Below are 26,886 nucleotides of genomic sequence, written 5' to 3' on the forward strand. Positions count from 1 at the left end.
ATTGATCTCTGTGGTACACTGCTGGTAACTGGTCTCCTGTCTGAAAATGTTCCATCCACCACCACCCTCTGTCTTCTATGTGATAGCCAGTTACTTATCCAATTGGCCAAATTTCCCTCTATCCCACACCTCCTTACTTTCTTCATAAGCCGACCATGGGGAACCTTATCGAACGCCTTACTAAAATCCATGTATGCGACATCAACTGCTCTACCTTCATCTACACACTTAGTTACCTCCTCAAAGAATTCAATCAAATTTGTGAGGCAGGACTTGCCCTTCACGAATCCGTGTTGACTATCCCGGATTAAGCTGCATCTTTCCAAATGGTCATAAATCCTATCCTTCAGGACCTTTTTCATTAACTTACCGACCACCGAAGTAAGACTAACCGGCCTATAATTACCAGGGTCATTCCTATTCCCTTTCTTAAACAAAGAAACAACATTCGCCACTCTCCAGTCCTCTGGCACTATTCCCGTGGACAGTGAGGACCCAAAGATCAAAGCCAAAGGATCTGCAGTCTCACCCCTTGCCTCCCAAAGAATCCTTGGATATATCCCCTCTGGCCCACGGGACTTGTCGACCCTAAGGTTTTTCAAAATTGCTAATACACCCTTCCTCAGAACATCTACCTCCTCTAGCCTACCTGCCTGTGTCTCACACTCATCCTCAAAAACATGGCCCCTCTCCTTGGTGAACATTGAAGAAAAGTATTCATTCAGCGCCTCCTATTTCTTACTCCATGCACAAGTTCCCACTACTGTCCTTGACCGGCCCTGGTCATTCTTTTATTTTTCACATAAGAGTAAAAAGCCTTGGAGTTTTCCTCGATCCGACCCGCCAAGGACTTCTCATGCCCCCTCCTAGCTCTTCTAAGCCCTTTTTTTAGCTCATTCCTTGCTACCTTGTAACCCTCAAGCGACCCAACTGAACCTTATTTTCTCATCCTTACATATGCTTCCTTTTTCCTTTTGACAAGACAGTCAACCTCTTTTGTGAACCATGGTTCCTTCACACGGCCATTTCCTCCCTGCCTGACAGGGACATACCTATCAAAGATACGCAGTATTTGTTCCTTGAACAAGCTCTACTTTTCATTTGTGCCTTTCCCTGACAGTTTCTGTTCCCATCTTATGCTCCCTAATTCTTGCCTAATCGCATCATAATTACCCCTCCCCCAATTATAAACCTTGCCCTGCCGTATGGCCCAATCCCTCTCCATTGCAATAGTGAAAGACACCGAATTGTGGTCACTATCTCCAAAGAGCTCTCCCACAAACAAATCTAACACTTGGCCCGGTTCATTACCCAGTACCAAATCCAATGTGGCCCCCCCTCTTGTCGGCCTATCCACATATTGTGTCAGGAAACCCTCCTGCACACACTGTACAAAAACTGCCCCATCCGAACTGTTCCACCTATAGAGGTTCCAATCAATATTTGGAAAGTTAAAGTCACCCATGACAACTACCCTGAGACCTCCACACCTATCCATAATCTGTTTTGCAATTTCTTCCTCCACATCTCTATTACTATTTGGGGGCCTATAGAAAAATGTGACCGTTCCTTTCCTATTTCTAACTTCAGCCCATATTACCTCAGTAGGCAGATCCCCTTCGAACTGCCTTTCTGCAGCCGTTAAAATATCCTTGATTAACAATGCTACTCCTCCACCTCTTTTACCATCTTCCCATTTCTTACTGAAACATCTATACCCCGGACCTTCCAACAACCATTCCTGTCCCTGTTCTAACCATGCCTCCGTAATGGCCACAACATCGTAGTGCCAAGTACCAATCCACGCTCCAAGTCCACCTACCTTATTCCGGATACTCCTTGCATTGAAGTAGACAGACTTCAACCCACCTTTCTGTCTGCCGGTACAGTCCTGCGACCTTGATACCCTCCTCAGTACCTCATTACTCTCAACACTGAACATAGAACATTATAGCGCAGTACAGGCCCTTCGGCCCTCGATGTTGCGCCGACCTGTGAAACCACTCTTCAAGCCCATCTACACTATTCCCTTATCGTCGATATGTCTATCCAATGACCATTTGAATGCCCTTAGTGTTGGCGAGTCCACCACTGTTGCAGGCAGGGCATTCCACGTCCATACTACATCTGAGTAAAGAACCTACCTCTGACATCTGTCCTATATCTATCTCCTCTCAATTTAAAGCTATGTCCCCTCGTGCTAGACATCACCATCCGAGGAAAAAGGCTCTCACTGTCCACCCTATCCAATCCTCTGATCATCTTGTATGCCTCAATTAAGTCACCTCTTAACCTCTCTAACGAAAACAGCCTCAAGTCCCTCAGCCTTTCCTCATAAGATCTTCCCTCCATACCAGGCAACATTCTGGTAAATCTCCTCTGCACCCTTTCCAATGCGTCCACATCCTTCCTGTAATGCGGCGACCAGAATTGCACGCAATACTCCAAATGCGGCCGTACCAGAGTTTTGTACAGCTGCAACACTTCATGGCTCCGAAACTCAATCCCTCTACCAATAAAAGCTAACGCCTTCTTAACAACCCTCTCAACATGGGTGGCAACTTTCAGGGATCTATGTGCATGGACACTGAGATCTCTTTGCTCATCCACCCTGCCAAGAATCTTACCATTAGCCCAGTACTCTGTCTTCCTGTTGTTGCTTCCAAAATGAATCACCTCACACTTTTCTGCATTAAACTCCATTTGCCACCTCTCAGCCCAGCGCTGCAGCTTATCTATGTCCCTCTGTAACTTGTAACATCCTTCCGCAGTGTCCACAACTCCACCGACTTTAGTGTCATCTGCAAATTTACTCACCCATCCTTCTACGCCCTCCTCCAGGTCATTTATAAAAATGACAAACAGCAGTGGCACCAAAACAGATCCTTGTGGTACACCACTAGTATTTTCTGCAGTAGCCTACCGTGGGGAACCTTATCAAACGCTTTACTGAAATCCATATACACTCCATCAACTGCTTTACCCTCATCCACCTGTTTGGTCACCTTCTCAAAGAACTCAATAAGGTTTGTGAGGCACGACCTACCCTTCACAATCTCTTGACTATCTCTAATCAAATTATGCCTTTCCAGATGATTATACATCCTATCTCTTATAAACCTTTCCAAGATTTTGCCCACAACAGAAGTCAGGCTCACTGGTCTATAGTTACCAGGGTTGTCTCTACTCCCCTTCTTGAACAAGGGGACAACATTTGCTATCCTCCATCTTCTGGCACTATTCCTGTAGACAAAGATGACTTAAAGATCAAAGCCAAAGGCTCAGCAATCTCCTCCCTAGCTTCCCAGAGAATCCTAGGATAAATCCCATCCGGCCCAGGGGACTGATCTATTTTCACACTTTCCAGAATTGCTAACACCTCCTCCTTATGAACCTCAAGCCCTTCTAGTCTAGTAGCCTGAATTTCAGTATTCTCCTCGACAACATTGTCTTTTTCCTGTGTGAATACTGACGAAAAATAATCATTTAGCACCTCTCCTATCTCCTCGGACTCCAAGCACAACTTCCCACTACTGCCCTACTCTTACCCTAGTCATTCGTTTATTCCTGACATAGCTATAGAAAGCTTTAGGGTTATCCTTGATCCTACCTGCCGAAGACTTCTCATGTCCCCTCCTGGCTCTTCTTAGCTCTCTCTTTAGGTCCTTCCTAGCTAGCTTGTAACTCTCGAGCGCCCTAACTGAACCTTCATGTCTCATCTTTACATAAGCCTCCTTCTTCCTCTTGACAAGTGTTTTGACTGCTTTAGTAAACCACGGTTCCCTTGCTCGACCACTTCCTCCCTGCCTGACAGGTACATACTTATCAAGGACACGCAGTAGCTGTTCTTGAACAAGCTCCACATTTCCATTGTGCCCATCCCCTGCAGTTTTTTTCTCATCCGATGCATCCTAAGTCATGCCTCATTGCATCATAATTGCCTTTCCCCCAGATATAACTCTTGCCCTGCGGTATATACCTATCCCTTTCCATCACTAAAGTAAACTTAATCGAATTGTGGCCACTTATCACTAAAGTGCTCACCTACCTCCCAATCTAACACCTGTCCTGGTTCATTACCCAGTACCAAATCCAATATGGCCTCGCCTCGTTGGCCTATTTACATACTGTGTCAGGAAACCCTCCTGCACACATTGGACAAAAACGGACCCATCTAAAGTACTCAAACTATAGCGTTTCCAGTCAATATTTGGAAAGTTAAAGTCCCCCATAACAACTACCCTGTTGCTTTCGCTCCTATCCAGAATCATCTTTGCAATCCTTTCCTCTACATCTCTGGAACTTTTCGGAGGCCTATAGAAAACTCCTAACAGGTGACCTCTCTCTTCCTGTTTCTAACCTCAGCCCATACTACCTCAGTAGACGAGTCCTCATCAAATGTCCTTTCTGCCACCGTAATACTGTCCTTGACTAACAATGCCACCCCTCCCCGTCTTTTACCACCTTCCCTGAGCTTACTGAAATATCTAAACCCTGGCACCTGCAACAACCATTCCTGTCCCTGCTCTATCCATGTCTCCAAAATGGCCACAACATCGACGTCCCAGATACCAACCCATGCCGCAAGTTCACCCACCTTATTCCGGATGCTCCTGGCATTGAAGAAGACACACTTTAAACCACCTTCCTGCCTGCCGGTACACTCCTGCAACTTTGAAACCTTACTCATGACCTCACTACTCTCAACCTCCTGTATACTGGAGCTGCAATTCAGGTTCCCAAGCCCCTGCTGAACTAGTTTAAACCCTCCCGAAGAGCATTAGCAAATTTCGCCCCCAGGATATTGGTACCCCTCTGGTCCAGGTGTAGACCATCCCGTTTGTAGAGGTGCCACCGACCCCAGAATGAGCCCCAATTATCCAGAAATCTGAAACGCTCCCTCCTACACCATCCCTGTAGCCACGTGTTCAACTCCTCTCTTTCCCTATTCCTCGTCTCGCTATCATGTGGCACGGGTAACAACCCAGAGATAATAACTCTGTTTGTCCTAGATCTAAGTTCCCACCCTCGCTCCCTGAATTCCTGCCTTGCATCCCTATCCCTTTTCCTACCTATGTCGTTGGTACCTATGTGGACCATGACTTGGTGCTGCTCCCCCTCCCCTTTAAGGATCCCGAAAACACGATCCGAGACATCACGCACCTGGCACCTGGGAGGCAACACACCAACCGCGAGTCTCTCTCGTTCCCACAGAATCTCCTATCTATCCCCCTAACTATGGAGTCTCCAATGACTAATGCTCTACTCCTCTCTCTCTTTCCCCCCCCCCCCCCGCCACACACACACACTTCCCTTCTGAGCAACAGGGACAGACTCTGTGCCAGAGACCTGTACCCCATGGCTTGCCCCTGGTAAGTCGTGTCCCCCCCCCCCCCCCAAACAGTATCCAAAGCGATATTCTTGTTACTAAGAGGAACGACCACAGGGGATCCCTGTACTGACTGCTTCCTCCCAGCCCCTCTCACTGTCACCCATCTATCTTTATTACTGGCTTCTGGACTACAGCTCGTTTTCCCATCCCCCTGACAAATTAGTTTAAACCCCCCCCGAAGAGCCGTGGCAAATTTCCCTCCCAGGATATTGGTGTCCCTCTGGTTCAGGTCCATACCGTCCTGTCCGTACAGGTTCCACCTTCCCCAGAATGTGCTCCAATTATCCATGTAATTGAAACCCTCCCACACCATTCCTGCAGCCACGTGTTTATCTGCACTCTCTCCCTGTTCCTCACCTCACTAGCACGTGGTACCGGCAACAAATCAGAGATGACAACATGGTTTGTCCTGGCTCTCAGCTTCCACCCTAGCTCCCTAAATTCCTGTTTTAAATCCCTATCCCTACTCTTACCTATGTTGTTGGTACCGATGTGTGCCACGACTGGTGACTGTTCCCCCTCCCCCTTAAGGATTCTGAAAACACGGTCCGAGACGTCACGGACCCTGGCACCCGGGAGGCAACATACCATCCGTGAGTCACTTTTGTTGCCACAGAACCATCTATCTGTCCCTCTAACTATCGAGTCCCCAATAATTATTGCCCTCCTGCTATCCCTCCTTCCCTTCTGAGCTACAGGGACGGACTCAGTGCTGGAGATCCGTTCACCGTGGCTTACCCCTGGTAGGTCGGCCCCCTCAACAGTATCCAAAGCGATATACTTGTTACTAAGGGAACGACCACGGAGGATCCCTGCACTGACTGCTTCCTCTCAGCCCCTCTCACCGTCACCCACCTATCTTGATTCTTCAGAGTAACTACATCCCTGAAGCTACTATCTGTGACCACCTCTGCCTCCCGAATGATCCGAAGTTCATCCAGCTCCGCTCCAGTTCCCTAACGCGGTTTCTGAGGAGCTGGAGATGGGTGCACTTCCCACAGGTGAAATCAGCAGGGACACTGACGGCGTCCCTCACCTCAAACATTCTGCAGGAGGAACATTGCACTGCCTTCCCTGCCATCCCCTCTAGATAAAACAAGAAAAAGAAAGAACGGGCTTACCTGTTATTCACTCTACCCCTTAGGTTAGTGTAGTGTCTAGGGTTTAGGAACTGCCCAACTTAAATACAGGTAAAGCTAAAACAGCAATCAGCTGTTATGGGCCCGCGCAAACAATTTAAATCTTTACTACTTACCCAGCAGTCACCTGTACTCCGACCGGATTCAGCTGGAAACCCCCACAGTAAGTTTTTAAAAAATTTACTCCCCTTCTCAGCAAGCACTCACTCAGCAACCACTGCGCCCCGCACAAGAACAGCAATCAGCTGTTATGGGCTTGCGCAAACAATTTAAATCTTTACTAGTTGCCCAGCAGTCACTCTGTCCTCACTCTGACCGGATTCAGCTGGAAACTTCCAACAGTAAGTTTAAAAAAAAAATTTACTCTCCTTCTCAACAAGCACTCACTCAGCAACCACTGCGCCCCGCACAAGAACACCTCAGGGAAAAGAAAAACTACTTACCAGTCACCAGCCAATCACTTACCTGCAGGCTGTGACGTCACGGTTCAACTTCTTTCTATTTCTACCTAACCTCGAGTTTCCCTCTTGATCATTACTCGGCTGGGATCATTACAGTGATTTTTTTTTTTCTTGGTTAGAGGAGGAGGTAGTTAGGGAAACACTGAAGAAGTGTTTGGGGTTTAACTGTCACTTGACAACAGCTCCTCCACAAACCACCTTCTAGATACAGTGACCGCAATGCACTGATGCAAATTTCCCCCTCAACAGCCAATCAGCAGCTCCGCTCTGCTGCCCTCTGCTCATTTTGCTTAATTTCATTGCATCTGTGCCATGCACACAAATAAAAACTACTTTCTGGAGGAGTTGTCTTGACTTTTAGCTGAGTGGAATTTGGTCACGTGCTGTACTTGGTGCTTTAGGGCATTATGAAAGCGTCAAAAATGCTCTACGGGTCTAGTTGTTCTATACTATTTCTATAGGGAGTGATGAATTCAACCCAACAGGTTTAGAACCATTAATTTATGTTCCATATGGATTTAATTTTAATAAATGTTTAAAAGTCTATATCAACATTTGGATGTATGTAGATTGGAGCTCAACATATGGAAATTCAACGTGTATTTTATGTTTCTACTATAGAAGTAAAACAATTTTTTTTTAAAGTTTCTTGAGTCAGACTGCTGGCTTGATGATTTGAGGTAGGTTGTGATGGTTTTATTAATTCATGTGACTGAAATATTATGTTTGTGTAGGTATGCAAGTCTTTATTTCTGCTGTGCTATTGAGGACCAGGACAATGAGCTCATAACCCTTGAGATTATCCACCGTTATGTTGAACTTCTAGACAAGTATTTTGGAAGTGTGAGTTGAAAAACCTTGATTTATTGCGCATATACCATCAACTCCGTCTATAGCAAATGTGGCTGATATTTAAATTGGAAGGTGTGACTGCAAAATAGATTATGAAGTCATGTACCTCTCCAGACAGTCCATTTCATACACAATTGAACAGATTTGTCCACTTGTAAGTTTATTCTGATGTATATTGTCTGCCAAATATACAAAGGGGAAATCTCATTATTCAGAACAAAGTTTAAATGAAATTCCAAACCAACTTTATCCAAATTGGCATTGATTAATTATTTAGAGCATTGAACAACTTTAATCGTACATTTTTAATTATCTGTTAGTTTTCTTCCTTCAAGTTGAATCATGTCATTTATTTTGTTTAAGTTTGGAGATGAAATTTTTAACTTGCTGGTATGAAAACTTTGCAAACAAGAAAAATTCCTCTGAGCAGGGTGGTGAACAGAGCCCTCTCCTCTTTCAGTATGATATTGAAACCTGTTCCCTCATCCTGTTGTCACGTTGTGGCTCTGATTGCACAATGCTGACACCCAAATAAGGGGTTCTGCATTAAGAGTTAACCCTAAAGATTGATTTAATGACCACGCATCCATGTTCTAGCAGAGACCAGACAGAAAGCAGCCAGGAGGTGGAAACCTGACTTTTAATTTCCTCATCCCTTTTACTGTGGAGAGAGGGAGAGACGCACACGCACGCACACACACACACACACACACACAGTGCATGTAACTGGATTGTTATGTGCATTTATGGGTTAGAATTTTCAAGTTGACCATCTGAATTATCCATAGGACTGACCTATCATAGAATCCCTACAGTGCAGAAGGAGGCTATTCGGCCCATTGAGTCCTCACTGACCCTTGGAAACCCACACCTAAAACCTATCCCCATAGCCCAGTAACCCCACCTAATCTTTTGGACACTAAGGGCAATTCAGCATGGCCAATCCACCTAACCTGAACATCTTTGGACTGTGGGAGGAAATCCGAGCACCCAGAGGAAACCCATGTAGACGCGGGGAGAAAGTGCAAACTCCACACAGGCAGTCACCCGAGGACGGAATCTGGTTTCTCGAGCTGTGAATCTAACCTCTGAATAGCCTATTCTTTCTCCTATTTCTGATGTTCCTTGTTAACATTTTATAAACATTCTATAATTGATCTGAGATGCACATGGTATAAATGGATTTTGAAAAATGTAATGACCAGTATTCTGTGAAAGGCTGGAATTATTACTGCATGAGACACTAAACCTTAATTCTCATCCATCTGAATCTGGAAGTGTCCACATATTGTGGTTGGTTTATAAAAAGGAACATAGATGATGAGGGAGGTGACTCAAACTATACCCCACAGTAACTTGTAAAGTAAGCTTTAATATAGACTACACAGCAACAAATCAGCAACTTGTACAATTGCTTAATGCTCCAAACCTGTAAAGTTCCATGCCACCATATATTTATGTAGCACCATCTGTCGATGTTGTGGTGATTAGACACTTACTAAACTTTATATCTGTTTGTATTGACAAATGCTGACATGAAGCTATTCACTTCCCTTGGCTGCCGTTGGAACTCCTGCGTGCCTTGTATTTACAGATTAGAAACTTATTGGGCTTATTTATGAAAAAATTGTAGTTCAAGTTGTAAAATATTGTCTATACTAATATTTGGTGAGATCTAAACCAAGTGTGCAGTGTTATAATAGTTTTGTTTCCCTTCTCTTAAAGGTCTGCGAACTTGACATTATCTTTAACTTTGAGAAGGCTTATTTTATCCTGGATGAGTTCTTGTTAGGAGGGGAGGTGCAGGAGACCTCCAAGAAGAATGTACTGAAAGCAATCGAACAAGCTGATCTGCTGCAGGAGGTACGAGTTGAGGCATGTACTTGCCAGAGCATGTTATGTTATGGCAGGAGCAATTATTCCTGTGCTCATTTTAACTGGAAAGGTCAAACGTCTTTGTGTTTGTGCAATGTTGTGTGTACTTTGCATGTCTCATAACGGAAGTAGAATTTGTTAAAATTGTTTGCATAGGTGTAAAGGTGTGCGTGTCTTAACTTTTTTTCCTGAATTTTGTTGGACATTTATTTCAGCTTGGTCACTTAGGCAGCTATGATCCCTCAGATGTGAATCTTTTTAACACACTCCAATTTATCTTTTGTCTATATTGTGCTCTTGGCTTCCTCTTCTTCGATACATTCTCCTTTGTCTATAGAGCTTGGTTTCTCATTAATTTTGATATAAGTCCTAGTTACAGCTTATTAGTTTAGCTCCCTCCTTGTTACTTACCTGTGCTGCTTTATTGTCCCAGTGCTGTAACTCAAAAGCTTGATTCACTTTTATGATACTTTTCAGGTATAGTTTATTAAGTGTTATTACATTAAAACAAATGTACAGTATTATGCAAAGTTTAACAGTAGAACGAGCAGCATGTTGGTAGCTGAACATTACGTATCTTGTTCAGAATAATTATACTACAGACTCTCCAGAACTGTTGCATCTCACTAAACCTAATTATTGGCAGGAGGCAATTGCATGAAAACATTAGATGAATGGATTAAAGTGTCATTGTTCCTCTGTCTGCTTTCTCGGGTTGAATTTGATGGTGCAAAGTCTCAAGGTCATGTTTCCCCCTGGCCTGAGCTTCTGGCTCGACGGCCATAATTTATTTTACCTTATTCTACCTCTGCAACGTATTGTTTTTATGTCACTATGTTAGCATGACTGAAACATTCATCTCCTGCTTTCCCTTAAATCTATTTTCTTGCTTACTGGATTCTATGCTATGTAAAGTGCAACTTGTTCAAAGCCCTACTGATGGCATCCTATCAGGCCCTTTGTCCACTGGCTTTATTGATCGTTTTTGCATCTCTGTTCTCTTCTAATGGTTAGAAAGGTTCTGTGATACTATTTTTAGAAGCAGAGGTCACCCAGGGTGCTGACCAATATTTATCCCTCAATCGCCATCTCTTTATATTTAACAATATATCCGATCATGAGACACACTGCAGTTTGTGGGACTTGCTGGGAAAAACAGGCTGCTGTGTTTTGTCACATCACGCCAGCGACTGCACTTTGAAAGAAATTGGCTGTAAATGCTTAGCATGTGCTGAGGATGTGAACACTGCCATAGAAATACCAATCCTTTTGTTTCCATTCGGATCAGTTTGGTGAACTATCCAAGGAATAAGCTACTTTAGGGCTCATCAGTCCGATCCAAATCAGACTTAACTGCACACCAATATTCTAACACGTTGAGTTGTAAAAGCTTGGCTTGTGGAAACTATCGTGATTGAGTACCGATCCAACATACAAATCACAAGAAACTGACATCCATTTATTTATTTGGCTTCAAAGCATGTTAGTTTCCTTGTGACAGTCTCAATCTCTTGGTCTATAAATGGAGAATTCTGCACCAGGTGCAATCAAGACATCTAAAGCTATTATCAAGGTATTGACATTGCTATCTCATCAAGAAGCTGACTTGTTAGCAAGTGCTGCAATAAATATACCACTTCCTCAAGCACATACATGAGGTTATGATAGATTGGTGTTCATTTTCCTGGGGTCCTACTGCCAACTTAGTAACTTGTCTTCAGTGACTCGATGCATGTCAATAGTGATGATGTTTTCGCTGTTTACGATGCTGGACTAGATCCCAACAGTTGCTAGGATACTGGACAGAAACCCCAATATTTTATTTAACTTGTAAGACTGACAAAAGGCCATAAATAGGGATATGGTATATTAAAACATGAAAAACTAAATCCTAATCTCTTTTATCTCTACTCAAACAAAACCCATCTCGGGTCAAAATCCACTAAGGCCAAATACCATGTCTCTAATTATCCACTCCCCAGGGAACCTTTTAAACACAATTCCATTAGCCCAAACTTAAACTGTGCTTTACTTATTCCTTGTAGTCAAAATGTCTGTCTTTTAAACCAGGACTTTTAAAAAGGTTTACTGCTGCAATCATACACACACTAACCCAGGCTTTTAACCGTTACTGTACTAAATACATATAATACCTACAATCATCGCATAATGCAGCCTCCATAGCTTGTTCCCACTGCAGAGCTAGCACTTCTGCTGCAGTACTGATGGAATGCTGTGTTGTTGATAGTGTAACCTTTTCAGATGAGCCATTAAACCATACCTACAGTCATCACATAATGCAGCCTCCATACCTTGTTCCCACTGCGAAGCTGGCACTTCTGCTGCAGTACTGATGGAATGCTGTGTTGATAGTGTAACACTTTTCAGATGAGCCATTAAACCAAAGCCTCATCTCAGATGGACTCAAAGATCCCGTGGCACTATTTTAAATAAGTTGTCCACTGTGTCCAGTCACTATTTATACCTTGACCAACATAACTCAAAAGAATAGATTTACTAAACATTCTCACATTGTTATTGTGGGATCTTGCTGTGCACACAGATGGCTGTCACCATTCTTGCATTACAGCAGTGAATGCACTTCAGAAGCTACTTAATTGGCTGTAGATTGTTTTGGGATGTCCTGAAATTATGCAAAACATGAGGTAAAAATGTAGGTCTTTTAAAGTTCCCTACTTGAAATCATAGTAGACAATTACAGGTGGAACTGAATAATGTATTTACAAATAATATTCAATCCTGAGCTCAAGTCAATAGTGTTGAAATTGATTGATGCTAATGTTGCCCACCCAGTTTGTTCAGTGATGGTTGTAAACTCATTTGAATTACAAACACACAGTTCCTTTTGGTGGTTTGCAATGGGACAACTGACAGCAAAATGACCTGGAAAACTGATGTCAGAATGGGAATGTTGAAGGCTATCCTTCAATCTGGCACTGCTTGTCTATATATACACAATCGGGGAATGTTGAAGAGAAAACAACATCTGGACTCGTGTATCCAGTCGGCCAGTAGGGTTCGTGAGCTAGTCTTTATGTTCAGACCAGAGGCCGAACTGTTTATACTTAGCTTTAACAATGCAAACCTACCAGTGTACTTTACCAAATCCGAAAAGGAAATTGAGCAGTGGAAGAATGAAGATGATAGCTAAATACACAATCAGTGATTCTGGATTATATCCAGATAAAATGGCAGCCTTTAATAATAATGTGATAATGGAAATTAATTTAGCTTCCCTTTATCTGTTCTGGGAGTCAAAATTGTTGTTTGATTTGGAGGTTTAAGATGATTGAACGATTTGGTAGGATAGTAGTAAGAGAGAAATAGGGGAATACAAAAAACAAAGAAAAGTACAGCACAGGAACAGGCCCTTCGGCCCTCCCCAGCCTGTGCCAACCATGCTGCCCGCTAAGCTAAAACCTTCTACACTTCCGGGATCCGTATCCCTCTATTCCCAACCTATTCATGTATTTGTCAAGACGCCCCTTAAACGTCACTATTGTCCCTGCTTCAACCACCACCTCCAGCAGTGAGTTCCAGGCACCCGCTACCCTCCTTGTTTAAAAAAAAACTTCCCGTACACATCTCCCCAAAACTTTGCCCCTCGCTCCTTAAACCTATGTCCCTAATAATTGACTCTTCCACCCTGGGAAAAAACTTCTGACTACCCACTCTGTCCATGTCCTTCATAATTTTGTAAACTTCTATCAGGTCACCCTTCGACCTCCGCCGTTCCAGTGAGAACAAACCGAGTTTATCCAACCTCTCCTCACAGTTAATGCCCTCCATACCAGGTAACATCCTGTATACCCTTCTGTACCCTTTACAAATTCTCCACATCCTTCTGGTAGTGTGGCAGTTAGAATTGAACACTATATTCCAAAGTTGTGGCCTAACTAAGGTCCTATACATCTGCAGCATGACTTGCCAATTTTTATGCATAAGTTCATAAGATATAGGAGCAGAATTAGGCCATTCGGCCCATCGAGTCTGCTCTGCCATTCTATCATGGCTGATATGTTCCTCATCTGTTACCTACAATGCTACAGATCAAGAGCTGGATTGGGAAAACAGCCAGAGCATCTCCTCCCTAGAACACGTGACCTAGGAGCAGGAGTAGACAATTTAGCCTCCCGAGCTTAAACACATTCAATGTGATCATAGCCTCAACTCCACAGTCCTGCCCGTTCTCCATAACCCTTCAACACATTACCAATTAAAAAATCTGTGTAACTCCTCAAATTTACTCACTGTCCCTGCATCCACCGCACTCCTGAGGTAGCATATTCCCCAGAATCACAACCCTTTGGGAGAATTAGTAACCCCCCCACCCCCGACCCCCAATGTCAATGAGTCTGGGGATCAATTGAAAGCTTCAGAACTTGGGCTGGGTAGATTTTTGTAAAGTCAGTAGTATTGAGAGTGTTGCTAACTTTTGGTTGGTTCAATTGGCTCTGTTTTATAACCTTTGCTCTAGAGTCGCCAGGTATCTTTATGATACCGCCACGAGGTTCAAGTAATGATCACTAACTCAACACACCAATTTGTAAGATTCAAATCAAAGCCCATTTATTATACACAGTAAATCACTACTCATGCATAAACTCTACTTTCTAGGCTATTCCTATCACTAAAAGGCCTATACTTAGCTTCGGACTGGCCCACCAGGTCAGGGGAACAAATGGCCTTTCGTTCAGGTCCTGAGTCTGCCGGATTTAAAAGCTGGTATGGACTTGTAGCTAGGAGTGCCTATCTCGTAGCGAGCGTTGACTGGAGACTTACTTGATTGATGCGGCAGCTTGGACAGGTCACTCTCAGGGGTTGCTTCACGTTGCTGAGTGACCCTGTCAAGAACAATTTGAACTTGGGGGGGCTTTACGTTATAGTCCCCAGGGGCTTCCCGCCCTTCGGGGCGGACCCAGTACCTGGTTCCAAGTGATTGGGCTACTTTCCGATCGCTTGGATCGATTTCTCCAATGCTGGAGCGGTTCCCTAATCGCTGGGCGGTCCCTAAGTGTCTATTGGCCTTCCTTTGTCTTGGCTCCTGCTGGTGCCGAGGAGTCTGGCTTGGCTTTGTTTACCTTAACTGTTGCCATTGTGCCTGGGAATCGCACATTGCTATGTAGATGGCTGCTACATTACTATGCAGATGGCTGCTGGTTTCGGTGCTGTCTGGTTGTTTTGCAGGTTCCAATATACATGATTTCTGTATTTGCTAGTCTTTGACTGTGTTGGCTGAATTTCCCTTCAGCCTTTGCGGTTCTCCATTTTAAGTCGGGAAGTGGCCAACTCAGGTGGCTACAAGAGTGAGTAAATGGAGCTGAGACATAGATTAGCCATGATCGAGTTGAATCGCAGAGCAGAGGTACAGGGTTGAATGGCCTCTACTTGTTAGAAGTAAATTCAGCTAAAGGAAAATTAAATGGCTTACAAAAAAACTTGTAGCTAATTGGGCCGAATTGTTAAATCTTTGACCTTTCAGTGCACAGAAATAAGAAAATAAGGGAATTGTATATTCAATAATAAGTCCAAATGGTACGGGAAAGCTGATTTTGGCCTTTGCATATATCTATTTTACAGATTTTTCTGGTATAACTTTCTGATGAATATTACTGCCACAGGGACGGCAGCAGTTCAAGAAGGCAACTCGCCATCGCCTTCTCAAGGGCAATTAGGGATGGGCAATGTGTTGGTTTAGTCAGTGACACTCGCGTCCCATGAAATATATATTTTTTAACTTTTTTAAGATTTCTGTTGGAACCTCTCTTGGCTTTTTTATATCCTGCGTTATGTACTTTGGTTTGCAAATATACTCAAGAGTCCCTGGATTGCATGGCAACAGCTTTCTTCACCGGAAGGCCATTGAAAATGTTTCTGAACAATTGTTATCTTGTATGTTAACCTGAGAGTGCCATTTTGGTGGCTTCTCCTGAGTGTTGTAACTGGAATTTATTCTGAATAGATATTTGAAATCTAATGTTTCATGTTTAATGCCCCTGTAGTAGAATATTTCAATGTAAGCCTGATGATCACTCACTTCTGGAGAGACTGATCCATGCTACAACATTCTCATCTCTGCCTATTGCTGTACATTTGGGTGCTATACAGTTAGAAATAAAATGGCAGTTAAGTTTTTTTTATATTTCTGTATCATTGGTATAGTTCCCAGATCCCTTCTTTCTTTCCCCTCACTCTCTTTCTCCCGTCCCTTCCTGCTAACATGCCATATTCATCTGCCTCTAGTCAGTGTGCTGGGTGTACATAAAAGTGGCTTTGGCCTGTGTAGATTACTTTCTCTGATGGCTTAAGCCTTAGCCGAGGAAGCTGCTCTATGGGGGTCTGCATTGTCACTCTGCACATTGTATCCATACACTGGAAAACCCCCACATCCTGAACCAGGTGTCATTTTCATGTGGTAGCGTTTGATAATACTCTGGACATTTGAATATGCATGTGTATTGTATCAAAATGAAAGTCTAACCCTTTAACTGTGACTGGTAAATACTTCATCCACAGAGCTACTTATTTTCAGATTTCTATTACAAGAACCTACTTCATGTTACAGACATATTGATTAACATATTTATATAATTTTTTTAACTAAGGCAGTTTTTTAAAATGTATGGTATACTTTGAAAGTATATATTTGATACTAGTATTCATACAGGTGGTCAAGCTCAGAATCCAGTCATTCCAAACTGCCAATTATTGGTGTAGTGTGTAAAAATCAAATGTATAGGCCACACACAGGTGAGTGTGAAGTGATAATGGACATAATTGCACCGTAGCTGCCCAAATGTAGGACCATTTTGGTCTGTTCTAGAAATGGCGACATAGAATCATAGAATTTACAGTGCAGAAGGAGGCCACTCGGCCCATCGAGTCTGCACCGGCTCTTGGAAAGAGCACCCCACCCAAGGCCAACACCTCCACCCCATCCCCACAACCCAGCAACCCCACCCAACGCTAAGGACAATTTTTGGACACTAAGGGCAATTTAGAATGGCCAATCCACCTAACCTGCACATCTTTGGACTGTGAATGTGCAGTTGAAGGAATTAATGAATTTGGGGGGGCGTGGTTTAGGTAGTGATGTGAACATTATAAGTTGCCTGTCTAATTTACCTAACTTGTCACCATTTGCATTCATATTGGGTTAATTTGACTGGATTAGATCAGTGAATCAAATGTAATTAATCCCCTGAGTTTTAAAATCTGTTATCTAACCAAATAACTCTTGCGGGTTCCATTATGTAGATACAAAATAAATACATCTAATATGTAGTTTCATATCTCCCTTATTCCCTGACAATCACAATGTGTTTTCTCCATAATAGATGAATAATTAGTGCTTTTAATACAAGCCCAGTTGCATTTACTGTTTACTGTAAGTTTCCAGGGCTCTCAAAAATGTAATCAAGATTATCCATCATAATGAATTGAAAGCTTGTGTGTATGCAATACAATGGATATTTTTAATGATACCAGCCATCTTGTGGTCTGTCTTGGAATAAACTCAAGGAGAGGTTTAATGTTAATCGGCTGGCTATCAATCAATAGGGTTAATTATATCAGTTGACATTTCAATCACTCAATAATTCCAAGGGCAGCTCGGAGATGAGAGAAGTTATGAAGGAAACAAAAGGTAAGATGAAATTCAATGTGTTTTAAGAAGAATTTGGTGGATAAACACACTGCCTGATGAGCTGTGAGTGTGGTACACATAAGGAAGGTCGCAGGTTGTGTTGCTGATCTCACCTGAGCCCCTGGTTGGTCCTTGTCTTGGGCGACAATGAGGTTTACAGGTCACCTCTTCTAGCTCTGTTTGCCTGGCTTCTAAATCAATTATAGCTTTTAATAAATTTGCACTGGTGCAGTCAATAACCATATAAAGTCATTTTTCGCCAAGCTACACTCTATGCAGATTGATTCCTATATGTTTTTAAGAGGGATGAATTATTGAGATGGGGTGTGTCAGTTTTTGTGATACCACAATTCCACTCGGTGAGAGCAAGAGCGTACAAGCAGTGTGTGAATAGTCTCAAGACTGAGATTATATAAAGAGAGAGAGGAGGCTAAAAAATGAAAAAGGAGAAAGGGGAGAAGATTCGATACAGTTCTTTCCCCATGTTACCTTTTTCCTGGCTTGCCCCAAGATTGAGCTGAGAATCTCTATATACTTTTAACAATTACAGGCCTCCATGAGTTCTACCCACACTGACTTTGTTATAAAGAACCTACCTTCCTTTCAATAACTTCCTATAACAGCGTAGTTGGTAGGTGATTCACAACACCGAGCTTTACAGCTGACCAGCTGCATCTCATCACTACCCCAGAGTACATGATGGTGAATTTTTGGGATAATCTTTATTAATGTCACAAGCAAGATTACATTAACACTGCCATGAAGTTACTGTGAAAGTCACTAGTCGCCACACTCCGGCGTCTGTTTGGGTACACAGAGGGAGAATTCAGAATGTCTAATTCACCTAACAAGCATGTCTTTTGGGACATGTGGGAGGAAACCGGAGCACCTACAGGAAACCCACGCAGATACAGGGAGAAAGTGCAGACTCCACTCAGAGTGACTCAAGCCGGGAATTGGACCTGGGACTCTGGTGCTGTGAAGCAACAGTGCTAACCACTGCTCGTGCCGCCAATTAAATTGTAGTTAATTATCCTTATTCTGGAAAGTTGCCATCTATCTATTTTTATACTAGCATGCACACCTGAACCATTGCATTGAACGTTTATTCTGGTTAAATTAACTGCCATGTCAATACATTTACTAAGAACTGGCAAGACATAATCACCAGCAAATGACATTAATTTCAGCATTAATTTTCGATTTGTATGCTTTCACATTTAGTCCTATTCAAATTCCTGGTGGAGCTGAACTAATGTAGATTAGAGTCATAGAGGTTTACAGCGTGAAAGCAGGCCCTTCAGCCCAACTTGTCCATGCCGCCCAGTTTTACCACTAAGCTAGTCCCAATTGCCCGCATTTGGCCCATAACACTCTGTACCCATCTTACCCATCTAACTGTCTAAATGCTTTTTAAAAAGACAAAATTGTACCGGCCTCTACTACTGCCTCTGACACCTCGTTCCAGACACTCACCACCCTCTGTGTGGAAAGATTGCCCTTCTGGGCAATTGTGGTACTTTCCAAAAATAGTGCTACAATTAACAAACTTGTTTGATTTCTCCCTCACTGCTTGCTTACAATATAGCTGTAGAATGATAGAATGGTTAAGGTACAGAAAGAGGCCAGTTGACCCATTTGGTCTGTGCTGCCCCTCCAGAGGCATGATGGGTCAAATAGCCTCCTTATGCACTGTAACCATTATATCAATGATTCAGTTATAGATCATCTTCTCCTTGCTGTCATCTAGAGCATAGAAGATTCAGTCTAAGGCTCCAATATGTGCAGTCAGCATTAATTGCTCACAGGCTGTATGTGGTGACGGTGTGTAACTGCCTGGCTCTAGTCGCCTTGTTTCCTTTGAGTTTCATACTAACATTGGCAACTTCTGTGCCGGGAACCTTGTCTCTCAATCTGCCTAGATGTGTAGCACAGGCTGCTTTCTGAAAGGTTCAGTTAAACAAATGAAATATCTTTTTTTTGAATCAATTAGGAAACAGCCCTCCAAATTTTAAAATGTCAGAAGTTGCCACGCCAGCTCCAGTAGCACAAGGGGACAACACAGCAGCAGAGAACGAATGGTGTGCCAGGGCAGGTAACCAAGGAAGGAAAGGAGAGGGTAGGAAAAACAAAACAACATTCACAGGGTACAGTCTTGGGATGGGTGTGAAAGAATCCGTTGTATGGCGGGTGTGGATTTTTAGTTTGGGAGTTTATGGTTTAATCCTGAGTTACATAGATACATAGAAGATAGGAGCAGGAGGAGGCCTTTTGGCCCTTCGAGCCTGCTCCGCCATTCATCACGATCATGGCTTATCATCCACTCAATAGCCTATTCCTGCTTTCATAGAATTTACAGTGCAGAAGGAGGCCATTCGGCCCATCGAGTCTGCACCAGCTCTTGGAAAGAGCACCCTACCCAAGGTCAACACCGCCACCCTATCCCCATAACCCAGTAACCTCACCCAACACTAAGCGCAATTTTGGACACTAAGGGCAATTTATCATGGCCAATCCACCTAACCTGCACATCTTTGGACTGTGGGAGGAAACCGGAGCACCAGGAGGAAACCCACGCACACACTGGGAGGACGTGCAGACTCCGCACAGACAGTGACCCAAGCCGGAATCGAACCTAGGACCCTGGAGCTGTGAAGCAATTGTGCTATCCACAATGCTACCGTGCTGCCCCATAGCCTTTGAGCCCATTCTCCCCAAGTGCTATATCTAGCCGCCTCTTGAATATATTCAAAGTTTTAGCATCAACTACTTCCTGTAGTAATGAATTCCACAGGCTCCCCACTCGTGTGAAGAAATCTGTCCGGAATGGTTTACCCTGAATCCCTGAGTCTGGACAAACCCATCATTGGTAACATCTTCCCTGCATCTACTCTGTCTAGTCCAGTTAAAATTTTAGAAGTCTCTATGAAATCCTCCCTCATTCTTCTGAACTCCAGCGAGAACAATCCCAACCTAGTCAACCACTCCTCCTATGACAGTCCCGCCATCCCTGGAATCAGTCTGATAAACCTTTGCTGCACTCCCTCGAGAGCAAGAACATCCTTCCTCAAAGAAGGAGACCAAAACTGCGCACAGTACTCCAGGTGTGGCCTCACCAAGGCCATGTATAATTGCAGCAACACATTCCTGCTTCCAAAATCGAAACCTCTCGCAATGAAGGCGAACACACCATTAGGCTTCTTTACCTCCTGCCGCACCTGCATGCTTACCTTCAGCGACTGGCGCACAGGGACACCCAGGTCCTGCTGCACATTCCCCTCTCCCAATTTACAACCATTCAGGTAGTCTGCCTTCCTGATTTTGCTTCCAAAGTGAGTAACCTCACACTTATCCAAATTATACTGCATCTGCCATTGATTTGCCCACTCGCCCAACCTGTCCAGATCATGCTGTAGGATCCCTGCATCTTCGTCACAAATCACCCTCCCGCCTAACTTGGTTACCCTCCCGCCTAACTTGGTATCATCTGCAAACTTCGAGAAGTTACAATTTGTTCCCTCATCCAAATCATTAATATATGTTGTGAATAGCTGGGGTCCCAGCACCGATCCCTGTGGTACCCCACTAGTTACTGCCTGCCAATTTGAAAAGGACCTACTCTTTGTTTCCTCTCTGCCAACCAGTTTTCTATCCACCTCAATACATTTCCCCCAATCCCATGTGCTTTAATTTTGCACAATAATCTCTTATGCGGGACTTTGGCAAACATAAGACCTAGGAGCAGGAGTAGGCCATCTGGCCACTCGAGCCTGCTCCGCCATTCAATGAGATCATGGCTGATCTTTTGTGGACTCAGCTCCACTTTCCGGCCCGGACACCATAACCCTTAATCCCTTTATTCTTCAAAAAACTATCTATCTTTATCTTAAAAACATTTAATGAAGGAGCCTGTACTGCTTCACTGGGCAAGGAATTCCATAGATTCGCAACCCTTTGGGTGAAGAAGTTCCTCCTAAACTCAGTCCTAAATCTACTTCCCTGTATTTTGAGGCTATGCCCCCTAGTTCTACTTTCACCCGCCAGTGGAAACAACCTGCCCGCAACTATCCTATCTATTCCCTTCATAATCTTATATGTTTCTATAAGATCCCCCCTCATCCTTCTAAATTCCAACGAGTACAGTCCCACTCTACTCAACCTCTCCTCGTAATCCAACCCCTTCAGCTCTGGGATTAAGCTAGTGAATCTCCTCTGCACACCCTCCAGTGTCAGTACGTCCTTTCTCAAGTAAGGAGACCAAAACTGAACAAAATACTCCAGGTGTGGCCTCACTAACACCTTATACAATTGCAGCATAACCTCCCTGGTCTTAAACTCCATCCCTCTAGCAATGAAGGACAAAATTCCATTCGCCGCCTTAATCACCTGTTGCACCTGTAAACCAACTTTTTGCGACTCATGCACTAGCACACCCAGGTCTCTCTGCACAGCAGCATGTTTTAATATTTTACCATTTAAATAATAATCCCTTTTGCTGTTATTCCTACCAAAATGGATAACTTCACATTTGTCAACATTGTATTCCATCTGCCAGACCCTAGCCCATTCACTTAGCCTATCCAAATCCCTCTGCAGACTTCCAGTATCCTCTGCACTTTTTGGTTTACCACTCATCTTAGTGTCGTCTGCAAACTTGGACACATTGCCCTTGGTCCCCAACTCCAAATCATCTATGTAAATTGTGAACAATTGTGGGCCCAACACTGATCCCTGAGGGACACCACTAGCTACTGATTGCCAACCAGAGAAACACCCATTAATCCCCACTCTTTGCTTTCTATTAATTAACCAATCCTCTATCCATGCTACTGCTTTCCCCTTAATGCCATGCATCTTTATCTTATGCAGCAACCTTTTGTGTGGCACCGTGTCAAAGGCATTCTGGAAATCCAGATATACCACATCCATTGGCTCCCCGTTATCTACCGCACTGGTAATGTCCTCAAAAAATTCCACTAAATTAGTTAGGCACGACCTGCCCTTTATGAACCCATGCTGCATCTGCCCAATGGGACAATTTCCATCCAGATGCCTCGCTATTTTTCCCTTGATGATAGATTCCAGCATCTTCCCTACTACCGAAGTCAAGCTCACAGGCCTATAATTACCCGCTTTCTGCCTACCTCCTTTTTTAAACAGTGGTGTCACGTTTGCTAATTTCCAATCCGCCGGGACCACCCCAGAGTCTAGTGAATTTTGATAAATTATCACTAGTGCATTTGCAATTTCCCTAGCCATCTCTTTTAGCACTCTGGGATGCATTCCATCAAGGCCAGGAGACTTGTCTACCTTTTAGCCCCATTAGCTTGCCCATCACTACCTCCTTAGTGATAACAATCCTCTCAAGGTCCTCACCTGTCATAGCCTCATTTCTATCAGTCACTGGCATGTTATTTGTGTCTTCCACTGTGAAAACCGACCCAAAAAAGACCCCAAAAACCTGTTCAGTTCCACAGCCATTTCCTCATCTCCCATTATTGAATCTCCCTTCTCATCCTGTAAAGGACCAATATTTACCTTAGCCACTCTTTTGTTTTATATATTTGTAGAAACTTTTACTATCTGTTTTCATATTCTGAGCAAGTTTACTCATAATCTATCTTACTCTTCTTTATAGCTTTTTTAGTAGCTTTCTGTTGCCCCCTAAAGATTTTCCAGTCCTCTAGTCGCCCACTAATCTTTGCCACTTTGATACTCTTGCTTATTTCCCTAGATATCCACGGTCGATTTTCCCTCTTTCTACCGTCTTTCCTTTTTGTTGGTGTAAACCTTTGCTGAGCACTGTGAAAAATCGCTTGGAAGGTTCTCCACTGTTCCTCAACTGTTTCACCATAAAGTCTTTGCTCCCAGTCTACCTTAGCTAGTTCTTCTCTCATCCCATTGTAATCTCCTTTGTTTAAGCACAAAACACTAGTGTTTGATTTTACCTTCTCATCCTCCATCTGTATTTTAAATTCCACCATATTGTGATCGCTCCTTCTGAGAGGATCCCTAACTATGAGATCATGAATCACTCCTGCCTCATTACACAAGACCAGATCTAGGACCGCTTGTTCCCTCGTAGGTTCCATTACATACTGTTCTAGGAAACTATCGCGGATACATTCTATAATAATCTCCTCAAGGCTGCCTTGACCGACCTGGTTAAACCAATCGACATGTAGATTAAAATCCCCCATGATAACTGCTGTACCATTTCTACATGCATCCGTTATTTCTTTGTTTATTGCCTGCCCCACCATAATGTTACTATTTGGTGGCCTATAGACTACTCCTATCAGTGACTTTTTCGCCTTACTATTCCTGATTTCCACCCAAATGGATTCAACCTTATCCTCCATAGCACCAATGTCATCCCTTACTATTGCCCGGATGTTATCCTTAAATAACAGAGCTACACCACCTCCCATACCATCCACTCTGTCCTTCCGAATAGTTTGATACCCTTGGATATTTAACTCCCAGTTGTGACCATCCTTTAACCATGTTTCAGTAATGGCCACTAAATCATAGTCATTCATGATGATTTGTGCCATCAACTCATTTACCTTATTCCAAATACTATGAGCATTCAGGTAAAGTACACTTATGTTGGCTTTTTTACCTCTGTTCTGAATCTTAACACCTCGATCAGTAACCTCTCCTAAGTTATATTTCCTCTTAACTTTTCTCCTAATTTTCCTTATCGTTGAATCCATATCTTCATGTAACAACCTGCCACGACGCTTACCATTAATGTTTTTACTTCCCGTTTCATTCCTTTTAGTATTACTGGTCCTATTCACTGAGCTCCCCTCAGTCACTGTACCTTGTACTGTCGCCCTTTTTGATTTTTGACTATGGCTTCTCTGCCTTACACTTTTCCCCCTTACTGCCTTTTGTTTCTGTCCCTGTTTTACTACCTTCCAACCTCCTGCATCGGTTCCCATCCCCTTCTGAAAGTCCAAATATACCACATCGACTGGCTCCCCCTTGTCAACTGTAGCGGTTACATCTTCAAAGAATGCCAACAGATTTGTCAAGCATGATTTTCCCTTCATAAATCCATGCTGATTCTGACTGATCCTGCCACTGCTTTCTAAATGTTCCGCTATAAAGTCCATGATAATGGATTCGAGCATTTTCCCCACTACCGATGTTAGGCTTACTGGTCTATAATTCCCTGCTTTCTCTCTACCTCCCTTTTTCGATATCGGAGTGACGTGAGCTACCCTCCAATCTGCAGGGACAGTTCCAGTATCTATAGAATCCCGGAAGATGACCACCAATGCGTCCACTATTTCCAAAGCCACCTCCTTAAGCAATCTGGGATGCAGATTCTCAGGCCCTGGGGATTTATCTGTCTTCAGTCCCATCAATTTTCCCAGCATCATTTCTCTACTAGTGTTGATCTATTTCAGTTCTCCCCTCTCTCTAACCTTTTATTCTCCAGCATTTCTGGTATCTGATTTGTGTCCTCTTTTGTGAAGACAGAACCAAAGTATGTATTCAATTGCTCAGCCATTTCTTTGTCCCTTATTATGCATTCCCCTGTTTCTGTCTGTAGTGGGCCTACATTTCTCACTACCAATCTCTTTCTTTTCACATATCTACAGAAACTCTTGGTGTCAGTCTTTATGTTCCCTGCAAGCTTTCTTTCGTAATGTACTTTCTCCTTCATAATCCCTTTGTCCTTCTTTGCTGAATTCTAAACTGCTCCTAATCCTCAGACCTATTATTTTTTTTTGGCCAATCTGTATGCTTCTTCCTTGGATCGGATATTATTTCTAATTTCCTTTGTAAGCCATGGATTGGCCCACTTACAACCCTTTGCTTTTCTGCCAGACAGGAATGAACAGTTGCTGTAGTTCCTCCATGCGTTCCTTGAATCTTTGCCGTTGTCTATCCACTGTCATCCCTTTAAGTAACTCTCCCCAATCTATCAAGGCCAACTCACGCCTCATATCTTTATAGTTCCCTTTATTAAGATTCAACACCCTAGTTTCTGAATCTGGTCCCCTTCTCCAAAAGGATAGACCCTGCAGTTTGAAAGCATGGTTAGATAAACAATGAATCTCTGCACCATAATTTCAATGTACGAGCAGTACAACTTTTTCTACTTCTACATCCAGTTTGTGCTTTCTCTGATAGAACCTCCCAATTTCTCAGCTCTATGAAGTAATTCGTTTGGATTTCAGCTGTTTTGATTTAATTTGATTTCTCTGTGGTATGGAAGGTTGGAGATATCGAGCTATCAGAGTCTGCTGATGATTTATCTTGTGACAGTATGTGCAAAAAGCTAGAGATGGTACAATTTATGGACCAACTGATATTGCCTGGCACCATTCTCCTCGCACCATCATGTTCAAAATCAAAAATGTTAGTTTCTGACCTTTTGCATGGTAAAGCTGTATTCGGTTTAGATTAAATATTTAGCAGCATAACTTTAATCTTGCGCTAACTCCAGTCTAACATTTCTTACTTTCTTTATTGGTGATTCCATAGAAGGACCGTTACACTATTGGCAAGTCTTGTCATAATTTTCCTAGTTTTAAGTTTATACTATGATTATATGGTGATTTCTGTGCACTTAAAATCAGATTAGAGAAATTATGTTCAACAGACCATTTTAATCTTCTTTGGCCTCGAGTTCTAGCTGGCAGGGTGCAAATATATATGGTTATGGACCCTGTCCCAATCGTGTATCATTTGTGTGCTTGACTTGGGACTCTCAACAAATTATTATTGATTTATGGAGTATTTGTGTTCAGAGTTGAGATGCAATTTTTTCGAACCCAGATTTTAATTCCTTATTCCTGTTGCGCACACAGGACATGAAATAAGAATCTATTGAGCAACTAACCGTTTCCAAGTTTTATGCACTGTATCATGATAAAGACACATTACTGCATTCAGCCGCCATTTTCAATTATGGTACAAGATTTTAGCTTCGAATAAAGCAATAGCTTAATGACTTTAAACAGTAAAACTCCAGCCTTTATATTGCTGCGTTCTCCTTACTTCATGTCCTGCTCTTAACTTCCTTGCACTAACCTCCGCCTGTGACCACTGTTCAGGATTGCTGCTAGAGAAACCATGTGTTGCATGATATTTAATTGTATGAGTTTGTTCTATCATGTTGTAACGATGCTCCTGTTCCGGATAAACGCTGAAGGAAAACCAATAATTCTCACATGCTGCTTAATTTTGTGTTTTAGAACCAAAATGAAGACTGGGGAAGTTTGTCAGCTGACGATATCTTATGATTGAAAGAAATCTTAGGCTATTGGCCTGTTATGGCTCCCCATCCAGACCATTGGTAACTATTTTCCCATTTGAGTGGCATGGGTATAATTTGGGAGCATAATGAATGATGCACGTTTGCAGAATTTCCGTGGCATTAATTGCTAAATTGCCTGATGTGGTAGAAAAGATTGGGGGAAAGAACACAACGTAGGTTGGTGATGGTGTTGGTCCTATTTGGAATTTGCATGATTGCAA

At 43.0% G+C, this 26,886-nt stretch overlaps 1 protein-coding gene across 10 annotated transcripts in view; it reads left to right on the forward strand.

Moving 5' to 3' along the window:
- Positions 1-26,886, forward strand: part of LOC140428217 (AP-1 complex subunit sigma-2) — a 110,370-nt gene that overhangs the window by 33,672 nt on the left and 49,812 nt on the right. For 5 of the 10 annotated variants that reach the window (XM_072514427.1, XM_072514425.1, XM_072514429.1 and 2 more), the window contains 3 exons: positions 7,727-7,835; positions 9,570-9,707; positions 26,604-26,704. In XM_072514427.1, the coding sequence (XP_072370528.1) occupies positions 7,727-7,835; positions 9,570-9,707; positions 26,604-26,651 (295 nt within the window). In that variant the 3' untranslated portion in view covers positions 26,652-26,704. Of the gene's footprint in view, positions 1-7,726; positions 7,836-9,569; positions 9,708-15,320; positions 15,876-26,603; positions 26,705-26,886 lie in introns of those variants that run through there. The other 5 variants (XM_072514433.1, XM_072514426.1, XM_072514431.1 and 2 more) reach the window with 2 other exon arrangements.

Source organism: Scyliorhinus torazame, chromosome 8, assembly GCF_047496885.1.
Source record: "Scyliorhinus torazame isolate Kashiwa2021f chromosome 8, sScyTor2.1, whole genome shotgun sequence".
In the NCBI taxonomy this organism is placed as follows: Eukaryota; Metazoa; Chordata; class Chondrichthyes; order Carcharhiniformes; family Scyliorhinidae; genus Scyliorhinus; species Scyliorhinus torazame.